This window comes from Mastomys coucha, unplaced genomic scaffold, assembly GCF_008632895.1.
Source record: "Mastomys coucha isolate ucsf_1 unplaced genomic scaffold, UCSF_Mcou_1 pScaffold3, whole genome shotgun sequence".
Lineage (NCBI taxonomy): Eukaryota > Metazoa > Chordata > Mammalia > Rodentia > Muridae > Mastomys > Mastomys coucha.
The window spans coordinates 15,784,936-15,803,674 of NW_022196909.1; the positions used below are offsets into that span (position 1 = coordinate 15,784,936).

The 18,739-nt window shown below is 40.4% G+C and overlaps 1 protein-coding gene and 1 long non-coding RNA gene across 3 annotated transcripts in view; one reads left to right on the forward strand and one right to left on the reverse strand.

Annotated features, from left to right (window-relative positions):
• The window catches only part of Tbc1d32 (TBC1 domain family member 32), a 223,553-nt gene that overhangs the window by 88,600 nt on the left and 116,214 nt on the right, over positions 1-18,739 (forward strand). For both annotated transcript variants that reach the window (XM_031348714.1, XM_031348713.1), the window contains exons 18-20: positions 1,392-1,530; positions 6,530-6,617; positions 8,756-8,874. In XM_031348714.1, coding sequence (XP_031204574.1) covers positions 1,392-1,530; positions 6,530-6,617; positions 8,756-8,874 — 346 coding nt within the window. The remainder of the gene's footprint in view (positions 1-1,391; positions 1,531-6,529; positions 6,618-8,755; positions 8,875-18,739) is intronic.
• LOC116075498 lies at positions 5,929-13,415 on the reverse strand. The gene is made up of 4 exons (XR_004112564.1): positions 13,312-13,415; positions 12,178-12,269; positions 11,740-11,926; positions 5,929-8,179 (listed from the first exon to the last, which is right to left on the reverse strand). It is a non-coding gene; the product is annotated as an uncharacterized LOC116075498 (long non-coding RNA).

Here is an 18,739-nt window from a genome sequence, read left to right on the forward strand (position 1 = left end):
CCCCCCCCCCACACACACACTTCTGGACCAGAGGCATGAAATAATGCCCAATTTAAGATTAAAGCAATGCATTTAGCTTAGGCTGTAAAAGCTGATTAAATAGAAATACAAGCAATAATAAGGTAAGTTCCATTGTTTTAAAGGCAGGCTCCACCTGAGTGAACCAGCTGAGTACACAATATGGTAGTGGGCTGGGTACCTAGCTCTAGATGATCTCAGGGCATAATGCTAAGCTGGATGCAAGGTCTAGCTAAAATTCAGTTTCCCAAAGGCAAGGGCTTTTTTCCCAAAGAAGATATTACTACAGGCCTCATAATGTTCTCCCCATTCTATGGCTGGTGCTGGGGTTCAGTCTCAGGCCCTCATGCATGCATAGCAAGTGGCCTTAGGTAGAAAGCCAGCTTCTCACAATGCAACCCTAGCTGGTCTGGTACTCACTCTGAAAGCTGTGGTGGCCTCAGACTCACAGAGATCTTCCATCCTCTGTCATTGGCTCCCAAGTACTGGGATTACAGGTATGTGTCACCATGCCGAGCTAATCTTCTATGTTTAGAAACATCTTTTCTTTCAAACCACACAGTCACCACAAAGTGTTTCCTACCCCCAAACACATGTTATTATTCTCATGTAGTTTAATTGTATATCAATGACGGGATAGGCAAACATTTCTTATCGGTCCTTGAAGTTATCACTTCTGGACTGTGTCCTTATCAGGCAGCTCTCACTTGTATGTTAACTGTTTGCTTGAACTCTGTGATTTAAGTTAACTTGCTTGGTACTCTGAGTGACATTTTAATTCATACAAAAATTGTATATTTTTCTCAATTGTACGAAATACTATTTAAAAAGTTTAATTGAACAAATAATATATCTATGGAGTATATAGTGTTCTCAATTTTTTCCTATGATTTCTGCTATTTCTTTTTTTTTTTCTTTTTACCTCTGCCAAAGTTATCAGTCTTAAAAATATGATCTGGGAAAACACATTATTATTCACTTCCAAATAAAATAAAACTTACGAAAATAAAAGAGAAATCATGTATGTTATGCTTTAAAACATGAGTAAGCAAATATTTTAGTAAAAAGAATGCTCAAGAATAATGGGCAGTTGAGGTGCAGGGGATCCAGGCAAGGGCAGCAGAATCATAAAGAGAAGGTGGGAACTGGGTCCACGTGCGGCACCTGAGGTGAACACTCACTCACTCACTGATGGAAAGCTGTCAGATTGGAACGGAGGGAAAACCTCACAGACCCTTTCCATCTCATAACATCTACAGAGTGATCTGCCGTCGATGTGTACTTTGTCAGCTTAATTATTGTCCACACCCATCTTACATGTGGTCCATTCTGAGCATAGTGAATGTCTCTCTACCTTCCTTTGCCTGTTTCAGTGTGGCTTGGGAAGACAATTTGTTGGACGATTTACTCAATTTTGCTGCCACCCCCAAAGGACTGCTGCTTCTTCAGAGAACAGGTGCCATCAACGAATGCGTGACGTTTATGTTCAGCCAGTATGCAAAAAAGCCACAGGTATGAGCTGCCATCTGCTTTAATCAAAAGGATTGTTGTTGTTCTAAAAGCCATTGAGAACATTATTCTGATCTCCGCGTGTGACGCGGTTATTAAGCTTCAGTTAAAGTCCCGGGTTGCGTTATAACACTTAATTTTTTTTTTAAAGGAAAACTTTAGGTAGTAGATATTGGTGCCTGCGTTTTGAAATTGCAAGTAGCCAGATGGAATTGAAAAATTCAGTTAATTTTCCAGATGTTTTATAAGCATGATATAATGTCTCCATATGTACTGGGTAGAATTTCTGGGAAAAATCCTATTACATCTAAATGTATATATATCCATGAATGTTTAGGCCTCCGGGATTTTAAAGGCACAAACTTCCCTTTAGAGGGGTTGTATTTTATACTGTTAAGTAAAACTTACAAGGTAATTTATTTAATTTATTTAATCAAGTAGTCTGAAGTAATTGACTCATGATTAGCTTTTTTTTTTTTCTGGCATAGTAAAGACATTTCTGGGACTTTTGGATCTTAGCCATGTTATTGAGGATATATTTCTGCATAACAACTTGGTCTTTTGGCTAGCATCAAGGCTGGTATGTGTGTGTCTGTGTTGCACACGCTTGCATGGATGTGAAGTTCGATTTGTGCTGCATTCTAAATTGCTCTTCACTTTTAAAAAAATGTATCTTCTTTTCAATTAGGATTTTGGCAAGAAGTTTAGACCTATAGTTTGTGAGGATAAATTCCATTTGTTAGAGTCTGAAAGGAATGCATCCGTCCCTAGAGCTGAGTAATAGCCTGACCTTTGCAAACCATCCAGTCTGTCGCTTCCTCATCAGCCTTACCCTGCTTAGTACTTTTGTATTTACACCATTCTTGGCAACCTTTTCCCTTCCTGGAGCCTGGACTTCCCCAAGGTTTCCTCTTCTTGAAGTAAGCATCAGTAAGGTGTTTGGGGATGTTTCACTTCACGGATAGCTGTTTTTGTGGGAGTGGGCATGGTGAGCATGGCAGGTTTCTGGTGAGATCTGTGCAGAAGAGTGGGAAGGAAATAAGTCCAGTCTCAGGCAGCAAAGCAGTTGCTCAGGCTGTTTTAGGAACACCACTCTTGCCCCTGGGGTGGTCCCCTGGGGATGGGCTTGGTGTGTGTGCAGCTTCTCACTCGATGTCGGGAAGCTTTCTTCTCCTGGTTTTGCCACTACCCAGGTACTTCCATGGCCGAATAACACGCAGATATCTTTTTTTTTTCTTTTATTAGATATTTTCTTTATTTACATGTCATATTTCCCAGTTTCCACTCCAAAAAACAGAAAACAAAAAAAAAATAAAAAAACAACAACAAGAACAAACCCCTGTTCCCTCCTCCCTCCCCCTGCTTGCCACCCCACCCTCTCCTGCTTCCTGGCCCTGGCATTCCCCTACACTGGGGCACAGAACCTTCACAGAGCCAAGGGCCTCTCCTCCCATTGATGACCGACTTGGCCATCTTGTACTGTACACATGCTGCCGGAGCAATCAGTCCCACCATGTGTACTCCTTGGTTGGTGGTTTAGTCCCTAGGAGCTCTGAGGGTACTAGCTAGTTCATACTGTTGTTCATCCTAAGGGGCTGCAAACCTTTCAGTTCCTTTGGTTATTAGCCCAGAAGTTCGGATTACACGAAGTACAATCCACAAACCACAAGAAACTCAAGAAGAAGGAAGACCAAAATGTGGACACTTCAGTCCTTCTTAAAAGGGGGAACAAAATACCCATGGAAGGAGTTGCAGAGAGTAACTATGGAGCAGAGACTGAAGGAAGGACAATCCAGCCTGATATAGCTATGTCCTGAGAGGCTCTGACAGTACCCGACTAATACACGCAGATATCTTGCAAAGCTTAACCAATGTGTTCTTGTCACTAGAAACTGCTTTCGAGACAGTTGGCGAGACCTATCCCTTAAAATTCTTTCTTTTTCTTCTTCAATCTGGCCTCCTCGGAAGAGAATGTATCTAGTCCTGCAGTGACTTGATGTGCCAAGGTGGGGTGATGCCTGGTGGTGGCCACCCACTCAGAGGAGAAGGGGAGGGAGGATGGGGGGAAGGATGTGGGAGGGGTTGACCAGGAACTGATATGGGGATGTAAATTGAATGAATGAATGAATAAATAAATAAATAAATAAATAAAACAGCAACAAACAAAAAAAAAAGAAAAGAAAAATAATAAAAGAAAGTTAAAAAAACTGAAAAGAAAGGAATGGAAGATTGCAGGGGAAAACGTAAGATTTTGCAGCTGAGTAGTTTACCCCTGTGCAGGACCCTTCTGGAATCCTTGGCAGACTGGGAGTATTTCCAGGTTCTCTAACCAACTCTAAGGCCTCTAGGGCCTTTGGCAGCGTGGGGCTTCGCCTTTGGCTCCTTAGCCTTGGGTTGCCCTTTCTAGGAGTGCCTCAGCCCGCTATTATAAATATTCAGCTTTATTTTGAGTCCCTTCCCCCACCCCCACTGCCTGTTCAGGCTTCCTAGTCTGTTTATACTGTTTATCATCATGAAGACTTCCTGTATGTTGATAATGTCTATCTATCGTCATGACAACGTACAAGGAGTTCACACACATTTTCTTCATTCAGGTGCTTCCCATCAGGCAGGCGTGTCTTTACATGATCCATCTAGAATTCGATGTCATTGTTATGTCTGTAAATTTCCAAACCTAATCTTCTTTGCCTTGCCCTGGCTGCTCACAGAGGAGGCTGCCCCAGTGACATTGAGAATTTACCTTCCTTAGCTCTTCATTAGCATATTCATCACATGTTAATGTGCCCTGCTATTCTGGATATTTTCATCATTTACCTCCTCAGATAGTTTCCAAAAGAGCCTGGCGGCTAGGCTCCTTTCTTAATTTTGTGGAAGAAAAAGTGGACGCTCAGGTGAGCTCCAAAGTGTGTTTTATGGATCTGTTAGCTAGCTAGTTATACTGGTCAAACTGAAATTCAGACCTCTTCTTTTCTAGTTTGTGACCACATGCCTGAAGACTTACCTTGTTTAATAAAGTGTCTCTGACTTACGATAAATTTCTCCATTTTCACAATATCTGGGAAGTGGGCAAAACATGTGGCTACAAAATAATCCAATTTTCAGGGCCTGGGAGGGACTTAGGAGTAGAGTGCTCTTTGGGTGGAGGATGTAGGGAAGGAAAGATAGGTTTTTATTTTCCTGGTCATCTGTGTCACTCACTGCAGAACAGTGGATTTTAATTCAAGGAAAATTGTTGGTATATTTGTTTTTAAGCTATTTTATTGGGTTCTTATACCTCTACCTCCCTTCCAACATTTATTCTACCCTAAGCCCTTCCAACCCTGCAACACTAGGTAAGAAAGAAAGAAGGCTAGAGGGAAAAGGAGACAGAATTCTATAGGCTACTTCCTGCTGTTTGGGTTCCTGGGGACAAGTCTAATCTTCGTCAGAATATCCTCCAGTCTAGAACACCAGCAATACAGCAATGTACCAGCAGGAACCAGCAGGGGCCAGCAGCAGCAGGGGGAGCGGCAGCTGCCACAGGCCCTCTTGGGCTCTCCCATTTATACCCTGTCCAGAGTCGCCAGAATTAAACTCGCTGCAGCTGGCAGAAAAAAATCACATCCCTGCTAGTGCTCGAGGCAAATCATAATCTCTTAGCCCGACTAAGTGACTCGTTAAAATCAAAGAGCTAGGATTAGACTCACACCAGAAGTAAAATGGTTGCGAGTACCACATTGGTACTAATTCACTGTGAGGGTTTCATTGTTCTGGCTGTTATCACCCGGAAGAAATGTCTAGCTGAAGAGCCGTAAGTGACTGCTCCTGTAAATCAGCACTGTATGGGAACCAGCCTCTTATCTCACACCTGAGCTTAAAACAAAAACATATCCACATACCATAACTGGGCTTTTAAAGACCCCAAAATTCTCAATACAGAAAATTGTAAATATGACTAAAGAGATTGGAAAAGAAGGTTAAATTAAAAAGATGTATGCAATAGAAATTTGATGAAATAGACCTAATTTTCAGCATGGTCTATTTGCTCCCTTTTACCTACATTTTTTTTGCCTTTAAAATTGAAGGCACATTTTTATATTTTAAGAGTTGGAAATTAAACCAGGTGCTTTTAGTGAAATGTTCTAAAGTAAGAATTCTCAATGGTTAACCCTGTTCAGAAGTTGGACATCTTCTAGGCCAGAGAATGTGACGTTGTTGACAGTGCCACTTCACCCTTGATTCTGAAGAGGTTGACTCACTTTTGTAGTCATCCCAGGCAGGTTTGTTCCTTGTAGAGTGACAACTACTGAAGGCCTTTTTACAGCAGAAAACAATATATTGATGATTACTAGAAATACTAATTTTAGGAGAAAGCATCAGATTTTAATTTTTTTTTAATTTCTTAAAAACACATTTATGAATTTGGTGGTAAAAGTTTACAAATGAGTAAGTGGCCTAAAAAGTAAAACCAGAATGCTACAGTTTAGTAATAATAGGATGGTACAATTTAGAAATAGATAGCTGGCCTACTTTTATCTAATCTCAGCCCCTTACTTTATTTATGAGAAAATTCATGCCAGGAGTAATAAATGACTCTTCAAAAATATATTTTTTTTCATTATGTGTGTTCATGTGTGTGAGTTCAGATGTCCACCAAGGCCAAGGTGTTGGATCACCTGGAGCTAGAATTACAGCTGGTTATGAGCCCCCAGGTATGGATGCTGGGAACTGAACTGAATTCTGGGAACTGAAGTTGGGTCCTCTGCAAGAGCAACTTAACTGCAGCCTCATGTCTTCAGCATCCAGCTAAGTGACTGGTTTAAATCAAAGAGCTAGGATTAAACTCAAACCAGAATGCTTACGAATTCACTGTGAGGATTTCATTGTTTTGTGCCGTTATCACCCGGAAGAAATGTCTAGTTTTCTGATTGTTGACGAGCAGTAAGTGGCTGTACCTGTAAGTCTGCCTTGTGTATAACCAGTGTGCGGTGCCCTTTGCTTCTCGGTGTGTTCTTCATGTTAGGTCAACAGGCAGAAGAAGTTTGGCTATGAAGTCTTGGTTGTGCAGGTGGCATCCACAGCAGCAGGGGCAGTGGCTCTACAGAATTCAGGCAAGTCTTTCCCCCACTAGATAGAATGTGATCATCGTAAATAAAACGAATAACTGAAAATTTAGCACGATAAAGTTCCAGAGTGTCTTTACCTCTAAAATTCTACTTCTCAGTTTGTGACTATGTTGAAGAAAGCTTACAAGATTGTCTTTGCTCTCCATGAAATTCCAGTGGTGCCTAATAATCTACGTTGAAACATTCAGTTATTGAAAAATCCCTTTTCAGTTTATAAACCTGAAGACTGCCTTTCTGTCTTGATATAATTATGCCAGGAAGAAAGGCCCATTGTTTTGTCTGGTTGGTTTGCATGTGCATACAAGTACACGGTCATCATAGCTGTCAAGTGTCTGTTCCAGTTTCTTACTCTCGTCATTCCTCTTCCCTCTAGAAAGCATTTCCCTCACTCTGTCGCCTTCTCCTGCTCTTTGGAGTTTGCTATTCATATATTATCTCCAGTATCAATTTGAGATGTAGGAAAGGAAGCCACGACGATTTTATATGCCACATGTTTTGTTTATTGAGCACTGGCCGACACATGCTTAGTGGTAAGAAGTGGAATTCCCAGTTGGAGGTGGTGAATCATCATGTATGTATCAGGGATTACTATTGGTTGTCCACTTAAGCCAAAACAATTTGAAAAATTTTATATTCCTGCCCAACAAGTTTAGGCTCTTTGTATATGTTCCTCAACAAAACTGAAACACATTTTTCTTCTACTTAGTGTAAAATCCATGTAGCACTGAAGATAGTAATATAATAATAGAACCATTTGAAGGTACGATTTAATCCCACAGCTGCTTGTCATTAAGTAATTAAGTTTTTGAACCTCATACTGTCAGTTTTTTTCAGTGGTTAAATGAAATTCTACATTGGTCTTAGGATGACTTCTGATTCCTAAGCACTGATATTACAAGTATTGGATTGGCCACTTTACATGCATTGTCTCATCTGCACACTGTGGAAACTCGACTTTTCGTATTAAAATATTAAAATGCCTTGGTCTCTAAAGAAGATGAGGGATTTTTTTCCTCTGTTGACTGTAATCTAATTAATAAACTCTTAAATTAGACTTTTAAATTAGACCCCACTATCTTCAGTTTTAGAACCTGCATTTTTTAATTGTGCCCCCCCAACACTTACTTCTCTTAGTTATATAGAGTATATATAACAGTATATATTCCCATCATTTCTTGGTTGCCTGTAATACTTTGTGTAGAGTTGAGCCCTCATGGGCTTTCTGTTCTTTGCTTTAACAACTTATTATTGTTGTCCTTGGTCAGCTCACATTTAGGCAGTTGCATTGATAAAACTTTATGGATATAACTTCTGACATTACCAGCAGACAAAATCTCACAGCAAACACCCTGAGCTCAGGTTCTTCCTGTCTTTTCACCCCATCTTCTGCTATGTACCCTGAGCCCTGCGTGTGGGATTTGTGTTGTAGATGTATCCACTGGGATGGAGCTCCACCACTCTGCATTTGATTGGTTGTGGCTTTCTATAACAATCTCCATTTGTTGGAAAGAGAAGTTCTCTTGATGAGGGGTGAGGTCTACGGTTTTCTGTGGGTATAAGGACAAATATCTAGAATGTAGTTAGGAATGACGACATACTGAGCTTATGATTAGATATTAGATTTTTATAAGTAGTATATGATTTGAAGACGTTAACAAGCGTCTTTAATATTCATTTTTATTTAGTGAGATAGTGTTTGACTCAAGAGAATTTGAAGGTTGCATTGAAGCAAAGTTCAGAATTATTCAAACATGTGGAATTATAAGTGAACATTACATTAAGTAAACATATTTGTTGGATGTCTGCCTACTTTTTGATGCCTCCTTTTTCTTCCTGCAACTCCTGAACACATTCTTTATAATATCCAGAGAAAAGCTTTTTCATGATTTATTTAACATTATAAGGAAATAGGACATCCTCATCATTTAGTAACAATAGCAAGTACCATTTCTATCAAGGGTAGAGATTACACTATTATTTCTATAAGCATCAAATATTTTTCCTCTGTGAGGAAATCTTTTCATAAGCATAATCTTACCTTTATTCCTTAAACCAGATTATAGTATTTCATACGATAGTGTAAATGATGCTATCCATATGACATAAAGAATACTTCTTCCTAGGCTTCATTAGTGCACTTATAACTGAGTTATGGTCCAACCTTGAATGTGGAAGAGATGATGTAAGACTAACTCACCCCAGAGCTACTCCAGTGGACCCAATTGACCGGAGCTGTCAGAAGGTAAGAAGCTGTGTGATGTCAAGTGCATAGACTTGAAGGGTATTGAGCAGAAATGACTCCATAAACCTTACCTGTGTCACATACAAGCAGCAAACTTAATCTTAAGTCGACACTTTCCCATTTAATACCTCAAGATATTTTTCATTAGAAAGTAAAGTTAGTGAACTGTAAAATACCAAGATTCTTTGTAAAAATATATTGGAAGGATACTTCCCTTTCATGTTATTTTTATTATATTTTTTTCCTTCTTAATAAAGGGTAATAACATGCCAGGTATGTGATGAAAAACAATGTGTCCCTAAAGAAAACACAGACCAGCACCACAGATGCCCAGGAAGCTGTGTGACCCCTGGGTATGATTCTGATGAAGTTGTTGGGATGGAGCAAAGGAAACAGCAGAGGGAAGATGCTGCTGCTGAGGGCAGGGGAGGGCAGCAGTGTTCTAAATGCTCACACACTCCGCTGTTAAAATTCAATGCCTTTTCCTATATGCAACACCTACTTTCTTTTGGTGAAAGTAATGATTCCTGGCAGTGGAAGCCAGAACAGTTTTTGGAAGAAAGATGCCATAAAATTATTTAAAATACTCTCCATCATTTCAGAAGTTCCTTTTACCCCTGGCATGTGAGGCTAGTTCACTCTTATATAATATATGAGCATTAGAAAAATAATTTAAAAATGAAGTGGTTAAAAATGTTTGAGGAACCAAAACCAGGCAGTGTGTGCAGGACAGTGACGTACAGGATGCTCCACTTCACAGTCTATTTAACAGGAAGAGTTTGCTTGTTTGTTTGTTTGTTTGTTTGAGACAGGGTCGCTTTATGTAACCCCGGCTGGACTTGAGTTCTCTACATAGACCATGCTGGCCTTGAACTCTCTGAGATCCCCCAGCCTCTGCTCCCCAAGTATTTCTGCCACCAATCCTGGCTACAGAGTTTAACTTCAAGAAAAGTACCCATTGGATCTTCTAAGGGTGGTAACTCAATCTAGAAAGCTAGTAGAACAGAATTCCAGGCTTAGGGTCATTTGGCAGACGACAGTGGAGCTCGGAGTCTGGTGCTGACAAAACCACAAAGTAGAAAGAGATGTGGTAGCCCCCAAACTGTAACCTATACCTGTAAACTATAATCATCCTGCTGCTCACCACCAGCCAATGTAACTGTCTCCACAATTCATCTTCTGTCTACTGGTGCTGTGCATGCTGAGAGTGTAACTTCCGAGACTGGGAAGAAGTGTCAGTTGGTAAAAGCAGTTGCTCTGTAAGCACAATGACCTGAGCTTGATTCCCAGAATCTGTATTAGTAACAACAGTGAATGGGGTGAGTGGGATGTCTCAGTGGCTTAGTGTATTTCTTGCCAAGCCTGACCATCTGAGTTTGACCCCAAGGACCCACATGGTAATGGAGAAAATGGATTCTTGCAGGTTGTTCTCTGACCTTACACACTTGCATGCTGTGGCATTCCCCCTCCCTAACTCCAAATAAATAAATAAATAAATGAAAAAAAACTTGGAAGATTAAAATACCACCCCCCAGCGCGTGCGCGCGCGCACACACACACACACACACACACACACACACACACACACACACAAAACAAAGGAAGCCAAATCACATTCTCCAGGCCAGGCACAGTGGCACGTGATTGTGATTCCAGCACTGGGGAGGTGGAAACAGGAAGGTCACTGGCCCTTACTGGAGAGCCAAGCAAGCTGACATTTTAAAAGCCGAACAGTAAACGAGACAAGCAAAGATTACAGAGAAAGCTTATGGACTGGGAGGAAATCTTTGCCAGCTTTGCGTTTAACAGAAGTTAATATCTATAATATATTAAAAAAAAAAACTCTAGAAATTAAAACCCCAAAGCCTCATCATCCAGTTAGAAACAGGCCAAGGAACTGAACATATAGTTGAAAAAAAGAGACAAAAATATGCTAACATGTAAATATATGAAAGCATGTTCAACATTTTGAGTCATTGGGAAAATGGAAACCAAACCACATTGAGAATCCATCTCACCCCTGTCGTAATGAGGACAAATGAAGCAGACAAGCATTGTCAGGGATGCAGGTTAAGAGGAAGCTCTGTACATTGTGCGCAGTGTAAATGACAGTAGACATTGCATATGTCAGTCACTATGGAGGTTTCTAAGGAAACTAAAGCTAGAGCATTGGTACAGTCACTCTGTGATGCTGCCTGCACATCCGTGTTTATCACGGCATTATCCACAGTAGCCAAGTTAGGCATCAGCGTGAGAGTCTATCAGTCAAGGAATCCAACAGGTATACAGGTGCCAATGGAGTCTCTTTCCTCCATAAAGAAACAGGAAATTAGTTACCTGCAGTGAAATGGATGGAATTGGAGGTCAACATGCTAACCAGATCAGCTAGGCTCAGAACAAATGCCACATTCTCTAACATTCAGAACCTAGGTTGGCGAATGGCAGGGAAAACACCTGCCAGCATGCGTGCCCTTCACATATGGCCAAGGACAGTCTCCAGGCAGAAGTCTGGGTTTCCCAGAGAGGATGAGGGGTTGCAGTTAGGTAAGACTATAGAGGTGGAGTATGTGGCCACATCAACATGAGAGTTGGGCACATTACGATATGACTCCACACAATTACAGGGTCCTTCATGTATGACATAAATTGGTACAGTAGTGTAAGTTGTAAGTCTGTATGAAATATATTTCATGCATGTTAAAGGTAATTAGAATTTTATTCAAGTTATTTGACTTTGTGTTGGGAATATCAATATAAATAGGATTGATTTTTTTCTAATGAAAAATTATATATTTTCCTAGTTTACATATTAAAATAGACAACAAATGATGATAACTCATAGTATTAAACAGATCAAGCACCCACCTTGAGACTTCAGTTATTCCACAGGGTTCTTCTCACTTTTGGTTCTATTTTTTTGTATTTTAAATTATAGCTTCAGTGTATAATGAAGTTCGTTAAGACATGTATTTGAATTTCAGGCCCTTTCTTGTATTTCCCAGGTCTCTCTCTTCATATGTATCATTAAATATGGTAGGCAATGGTCCTGATGCTGTAATTTAAATATACAATAAATAAAGAAATAAAATAAAATAAACCCTTATTCTTCCCAAGGCTCAATGACTATTGTAGAAGAGGGAACAGAAAGATCCAAAGAACCCAGGAAGTCAAGTAGGACCTGAGAGAAAGTATGTTGTAGGTGTGACAATATAAACCATGAACTCGCAGTAGCAGTAGTTGTCTGCACAATATTAAGCCAGTGAACATTCAAGCATGGAGGAGCGAGGGGCCCATAAACCCCACCTGTGTGCAGCTTTTGACAGTTGATGGCTTCTGGGGAGGGAGTGTCAGTTTCCTTAATTGTGGCCTCTGCTCCTGTGGATGGTCCCACATCCCTGAATATATGGGCAGCATAAAATGGACTAAGTAAATTTAAAAAAATATAAAACATGAATATGGGAGGAGGAGGGGAAGTTCAGAGGGTGGATGGGCCTTTAAGGAGTTACAGGGAGGATTGGGTTATGAGTTGATTAAAATACATTATACACTTGTATAAAATTCTCAAAAACAAAAGTACTGGTAATAATGTTAACTACACAGTTGTACATATCATTTGTACAACGTTTAGAACCACAGGTGATTAGTGGTATTCTACAATATCTAGCAACTCAGCTTACATGACATTTCCTGAAAGTCCTATTGTCCAACATTTCCTTAGGGAACCATTGAAACACAGTACAGAGAAGTAGACTTCTGTTGACATTATAGGCTAAAGCCTATAATGTCAAAAATTCTAAAAAACTTAGCAAAACAAGAAAGCCAGAAGAAGTTGGGAGGGAAGAAGCAAAGGAGCTGAGAGTCAGTATAGGAAAGCAGATAGCAAAAGAGTAGCCCGAGATGCTCATGATACTTAAAAGCAGTAGATGTTTTAACTAGAGATCTTCAAAGCACACAAAAATGATGATCTGGGTCCAGTGAGACATCTCAAGGGTCTCAATAAGTAAAGATGCTGGTCACCAAGGCTGACAGCATCAGTTTAATCCTCTTACCTTTACTCATGCTGTAGCATGCAGGTTCGTGTGCTACACACACACACACACACACACACACACACACACACACACACACATACATACACACACACACACACACACACACACACACACACACACACACCACTGAGCAAATAAATGAACAAATCAATAAGCAACTGCAAAAATAGTAAGACAAAGAAGTTGTAAGTATATGCTGTCTTTGTGAAATTCACTTTAAGTAAATATGCAGATACATTTCATATAAAAATTGGAAAAGGACCCATGGGAATAGCATAGGGATAAGAAGACTGGTATGGCCATAGCTGGTGTATTAGTGAGCTTTCCGTTGCTTTGGTAAACATCATGGCCAACAGCAGCTCAGGGAGGGAAGAGTTTGACTTACGTACTAACCGCACAGTCCATTGTTGAGGGAAGCTCAGCAGGTACTGAAGCAGAGACCTTAGAAGAAAGCACCTTATTGGCCTATTCTCCATGGCTAATCTGGTTGGCTGGCTTATAAAGCATAGAACCTCCCGCCCAAGGGTGGCATGGAACATGATGGGCTGTGTCCTCCCATATCTGCCATTAGTTTAAAAAGCACGCACTATAGACTTAGCCTGGTTTGATGAATGCATTTTCTCGGGGTTGTCTTTCTAGATGTCCCAAGCTTGTGCCAAGTTGACGAAACGCAAGGGATTATAAAATTCTGTCAAGCTGGGTGAAAATGAAAATACAATATATAAATATTGGTCTGTTTTCATAAAGTAGTAGTAAGAGGGCTATTTTTAGTACTAGTATTTAGATTAAAATATAAAAATCCAAATATGATGATTAAATTTCCTACACACTGACTACAAAAAAAAAAAAAAAAAAAAAAAAAAAAAAAAAAAAGGCCATACCACACCTAAAGCAAAGCAAGTGCAAAAAAGAAAGAAAGAAATTAGAGCAGAAGCTAACGAAGCAGAACGCAGGCATAGTAAGGAAATGTAGTAGAGGGAAAAGATCTTTAAATGATTAAAATTGATACACCACTTACTAGATTGATAAAGAAAACCCTTAGGATTACCAATATCAGTAACTGGTACAGATTATTGAAGAGTGTGATCAAAGATTGCATTCATACTCAAAGATAATATATCAATATTACAACCTACTTCATGATATTTTAATTATTAAAATAAAATTGGCACTTAAAGTGTGGTTAACAAAACTGGCCCAGTCAAAAGAGCTAGTTGGGTGTCACCACTCTAAAGGCAGTGGGACCTGGGAGAATGGAGCTGAGAAATGAGGCTGACTGAAGTCTCATGCACTGGCCAACTTTATTCAGAGCATCAGACAGTTTACACTCTGAGGGTTAAGGCAGGTTCCCCGAATGAAGTTCTCATGAGTCCAATCCATATGCAATCACAAGAACAAGCAGCCTGTGGCAAAAACATGTTCTGCCGTAGATACACATAAAGGATAAACTTAAGTAATACCAGCAAACAATGACGAGTCATCTGAAGCGAACTCATGCCTACCACGGCATCTGGGAGAAGCAGGAAACCACATTCCAAGGACAATCCCACATTTTGAAGAGACTGAGGTCACATACTCTGCCTGGTTTTATTGAAGTGTTTTTCCAAGCACTCTGAGTGCTCCTCGCAGGACTCCACTCCTGGAACATGTTCTGACAGTTAGGGAAATGGAATCTGTTAAGAACCTCCTCATAGACCAAAAGAGATGCTCCTGCTCGTGGATTTTAAGATATCTGTAGGGGATAGGTTATCAACTGCAGGTCAATTCTTTCAGAAAACAAAATCGAGGAAACATTGGTGGGAATACAAATACTATTACATAAAAGACTCATTCATACATAAAGTACAAGAATTACATACAATCCTTTCATTATAGTCAGCTGAGATCTACCATAGAAATAGACCAGGAAAAAAAAAAGCTATTTAGGAGCTATTTAGGTCAAAAAAGCAGTAAAAGAAGGTTATTTTCCCAAGCCAGTACCTTCTCCTATCTACATAAGGTCCTCTCCTTCAATGATTGCTTCTTAAGCTTTCTCTTGTTAGCCACCATAGCATACTGTTTAAAGTGCACTAGAATTGTTCTCAGAGGTCAGCTATCCCTCAGAATGATGTCCATCCTGCAGTCATACTGACAGTTGGAATAGGTAGCATGCACAAATGCTGGGAGGAAGCTGCTTGGCAGAAAGGAAGTGCTCACATGCTGATAACCGTCAATCCTTAGCATAGTCTTCTCTGTGCCTTGCTGCCCAAACTCTACGTGTCATCCATCTTTGCTGACATTTTCCCTCCATAGACTTGCGTTTTCCTAAAGCTACCTTTTAAAAAATACAATTTCATTACTTGGTTGAGAATTTCATACATGTGCACAATGTGTTTTGATCACACCCACCTCTTCTCTCCCCCCAGGTCGTCTCTCACCCCATTCTCCCCAAACTTGATGTTGTCCATTTCTTTCTTTTTTTTTTTTTTCTATAACCTGTTGAGTCCATTTCATGCCGCCCGAGTCCAGTTCATGCCGCCCATGTGTGCACAGGTGTCAGCGCAGGAGTGGAGAACTGGTTCCCTACCAGGTACCACACCCTGAAGAAAACTTGTCCCCGCCCTCCTCAGCCTCTCACAGTCCTGGTTGGACTGTTGACTGACTTGGGGTTGTGCAGGTCCCATGCAGGCAGCCGCTGCTGACAGTTCCTAAGTATAGCTGCCCATCCTGTCATGTCCATAAGCTACTTGTTTGGAAGCAGTCCTCTGGAACTTTTCAAGTTTTCTGCCCCGTCTTCTACATTGTGTCCTAAGTCTTGAGGCAAGAGGGTGGCGTGTTGATATCTGATGTGTGGTTGAACACTTCATAAAAATTTATTCTCTGCACGTTGACCTGTTGTGAGTTTCTGTTCACTGGAAGCCGAAGCTTCTTGGATGTGGGCGGAGACTTGCACTAGTCTATGGGCATTGAGGTTAAGTATTGGCAGGGGATGCAGAGGTGGCTCAGCAGTTAAGAGCACCTCCTGCTCTTCCAGAGCACCTGCATTTGGTTCTAGCATCCACATTGGTGACTCATGACTAACTAATTCCCTGTTCCAAGTAACCTGATGCCTTCTCTGACCCGTCCCCCCAGCACACTAGGCATACTTATAAGCAGGTAAATAAATAAAATAAATAAATCTTAAAGAAAAATTAAAATATTGAGAATGAAAATGTGTTACCGTCCTGCAGTAACATTAAACAGTGGGTAACCTGGAAAAAATGAAGTTAGAAAGGAGAGCAGCTGCTAGAGAGAGTTAGAGATAGGATAGAGTGGTCACAGACATACCTACCCACGTGGAAGGGTAAAAATTAGACGGGAGACATTACTGCTCAGCCATCTGGTTCTTTAATCATAATCCTTTGTTCTCCCAACAGATATATTACCTGGGCCAAAAACCCTTCCCCCCAAATACGTCAGTGTAACAGTCCAATCAGTGACTTCCTTGTTACTCTGTGGGGGTGGAGCTTTTGAATGTAACTGGAACCAGGTATCACTCAACAGGTGGGCAGCCACAGCCCTGGGGCCCAAGTGGGGAGGGAGTCCACAAAAATGCATGGTTCTTTTAGGGGACTGAAAGTTGATTCCTAGCAATTATGTCCAGTAGCTTACCACTACTTTTAACTCTAGCTTCAGGAGATTAAGTGCCCTCTTCTCCCTTTTAGGGGCACACATGAGCATATATGTCATGCATCTACAAAGACACAGACACATATGGATAAATTTTAAAAATATATTAAAACAGAAAGAGAAAAATCCAAGAGTAAATATTTAGAAGGCAGTTCGGTAGTATGTCCACTTAGCAAAATATTAGTGGTAGGTTTGTCTTTAAGATCTGTTATTTTCAGCCAGGCGGTGGTGGTGCACGCCTTTAGTCCCAGCACTTGGGAGGCAGAGGCAGGCGGATTTCTGAGTTCGAGGCCAGCCTGGTCTACAGAGTGAGTTCCAGGACAGCCAGGGCTACACAGAGAAACCCTGTCTCGAAAAAAACAAAACAACAAAAAAAAAGACCTGTTATTTCTCAGCCACAGATTTTTGGCCAGGTTTATTGTATCAGGCACAAGTTTTCTCCTGTGGAGTAGATCATAAATCCATTCAGAAAACAGCTGGTTTTCCTGATTTTTTTTTTCTTGTTGTTGGGGAGGGACTCAAGGACGCTGCGCACATAAGGGACGTTCTCTGCTGTGAATCAGCATGTCCATACTTCATATCACCTCCTGGAGTCACTAGCTGGTTTGGTCCTTAGTGTCCAGATATAATAGGACTGTCTATGCTTCTCTTGAAAATTTGAAATCAAAATTAGTTTCATGCCTCTTAATATTCTTCTCTCCACACCCGAATTAGTTTTCTTTAGAGAATTCTTTCTAAAGTATAGGATGATAATTTGTACTACTTTCCTGAAACTCCTGCTCCCTGGCCTCCCAGAGGATGGCTCATACTGACAGAGCATTTTCTCTGTAAACCACACCCCCACATCCCCTTACAGTGTTGTCCTCTGAGCTCTCAGGCTAGCTCTCTGTAAACCACACCCCCACATCCCCTTACAGTGTTGTCCTCCTCATGTCCTCTGAGCTCTCTGCAGAGCACAGGACCACCAGGCCATTTACACTTCTGAAAAGAATGACCCCACCATGTGCCTGCCTGTCCTTGGGGCAATGATTATTTCTTCATTTACATTTTAATTGATATCTGGTATAACTAGGATGGGTAGTAGGCATTGAAATATTTTGAGTGAATAGGTCATTGTGAACCTTAAGGTTTTAGTCTGTAAGAAATTTGTTACTTTAAGTAATTTTAAGCTTTAAATGCTAATATTAAAAATATTAACCATGAGGCCTTCAGCTAGCTTAGTTATTGTGAATACAGAAAACCTTGTTATTCCAAAACACATAGATGTTTGATGCTGTTTCAACGTTGGGATTATATCTGGAACCAGCAACACATTTAATGTACTTTTGTGGCAGCTGACGATTGTATCAAAAATATTGTCATTCTTATGAATGCTTAACACATTATAGTTTATAATATGTCAAGTGCCTTTAAAAATGTCTAGCGAGTGAGAAACGGATTTGTTTGTTCTTGCGGTAATCTACTGAAATCTTCTCAAGTCTCTTTAAAATTATCTTCAGGTCATTTGTTTTCAAATACAGTTATTTGCTTTCCTCTGAAGCCCTACTTAATTTGCTGAGAGTAGTTTATCAGAAATTACCACAACGTTATGCCGACAGAATTATTTTATTTCTTTGAAAGGAGATTCCAGAAACATGAATAGAGCTGTCCGTTAAGGAATAAGGAAGCCTCAGTGTGTTAATATAAGATTGGCGTTTTATTCATTTTGTAAATTATATTTGTAATCCATTACTATCGAGAAAAAGAGAATTAGTTATTATATGTAAACATTGCTGGATTAGTATCATGAAATATTTAAAGCATTTTTAGTTTTCATATTTTACCTTTGATATGTTCTCTGGATATTAAGGTGAGTTTTTAAAAGTTAGATTGGAATGCGCAAATTATCCTTCTCTTAACACCTGCTTGGTGAATGTGTTCGGGCCGTTCGTTGTTTTATTGGTGGCCATGAACCATCTGGTTACATTCATAATAATGTAGAGATACATTTTTCTACCACGCTTTCCCTGATAATCAGTCTTTTCCCTCTCTGCCTCACTCTGCCTCAGCCTGCCTCACCCCGCCTCACTCTGCCTCACTCTGCCTCAGCCTGCCTCACCCAGCCTCACTCTGCCTCACCCTGCCTCACTCTGCCTCACTCTGCCTCAGCCTGCCTCACCCCGCCT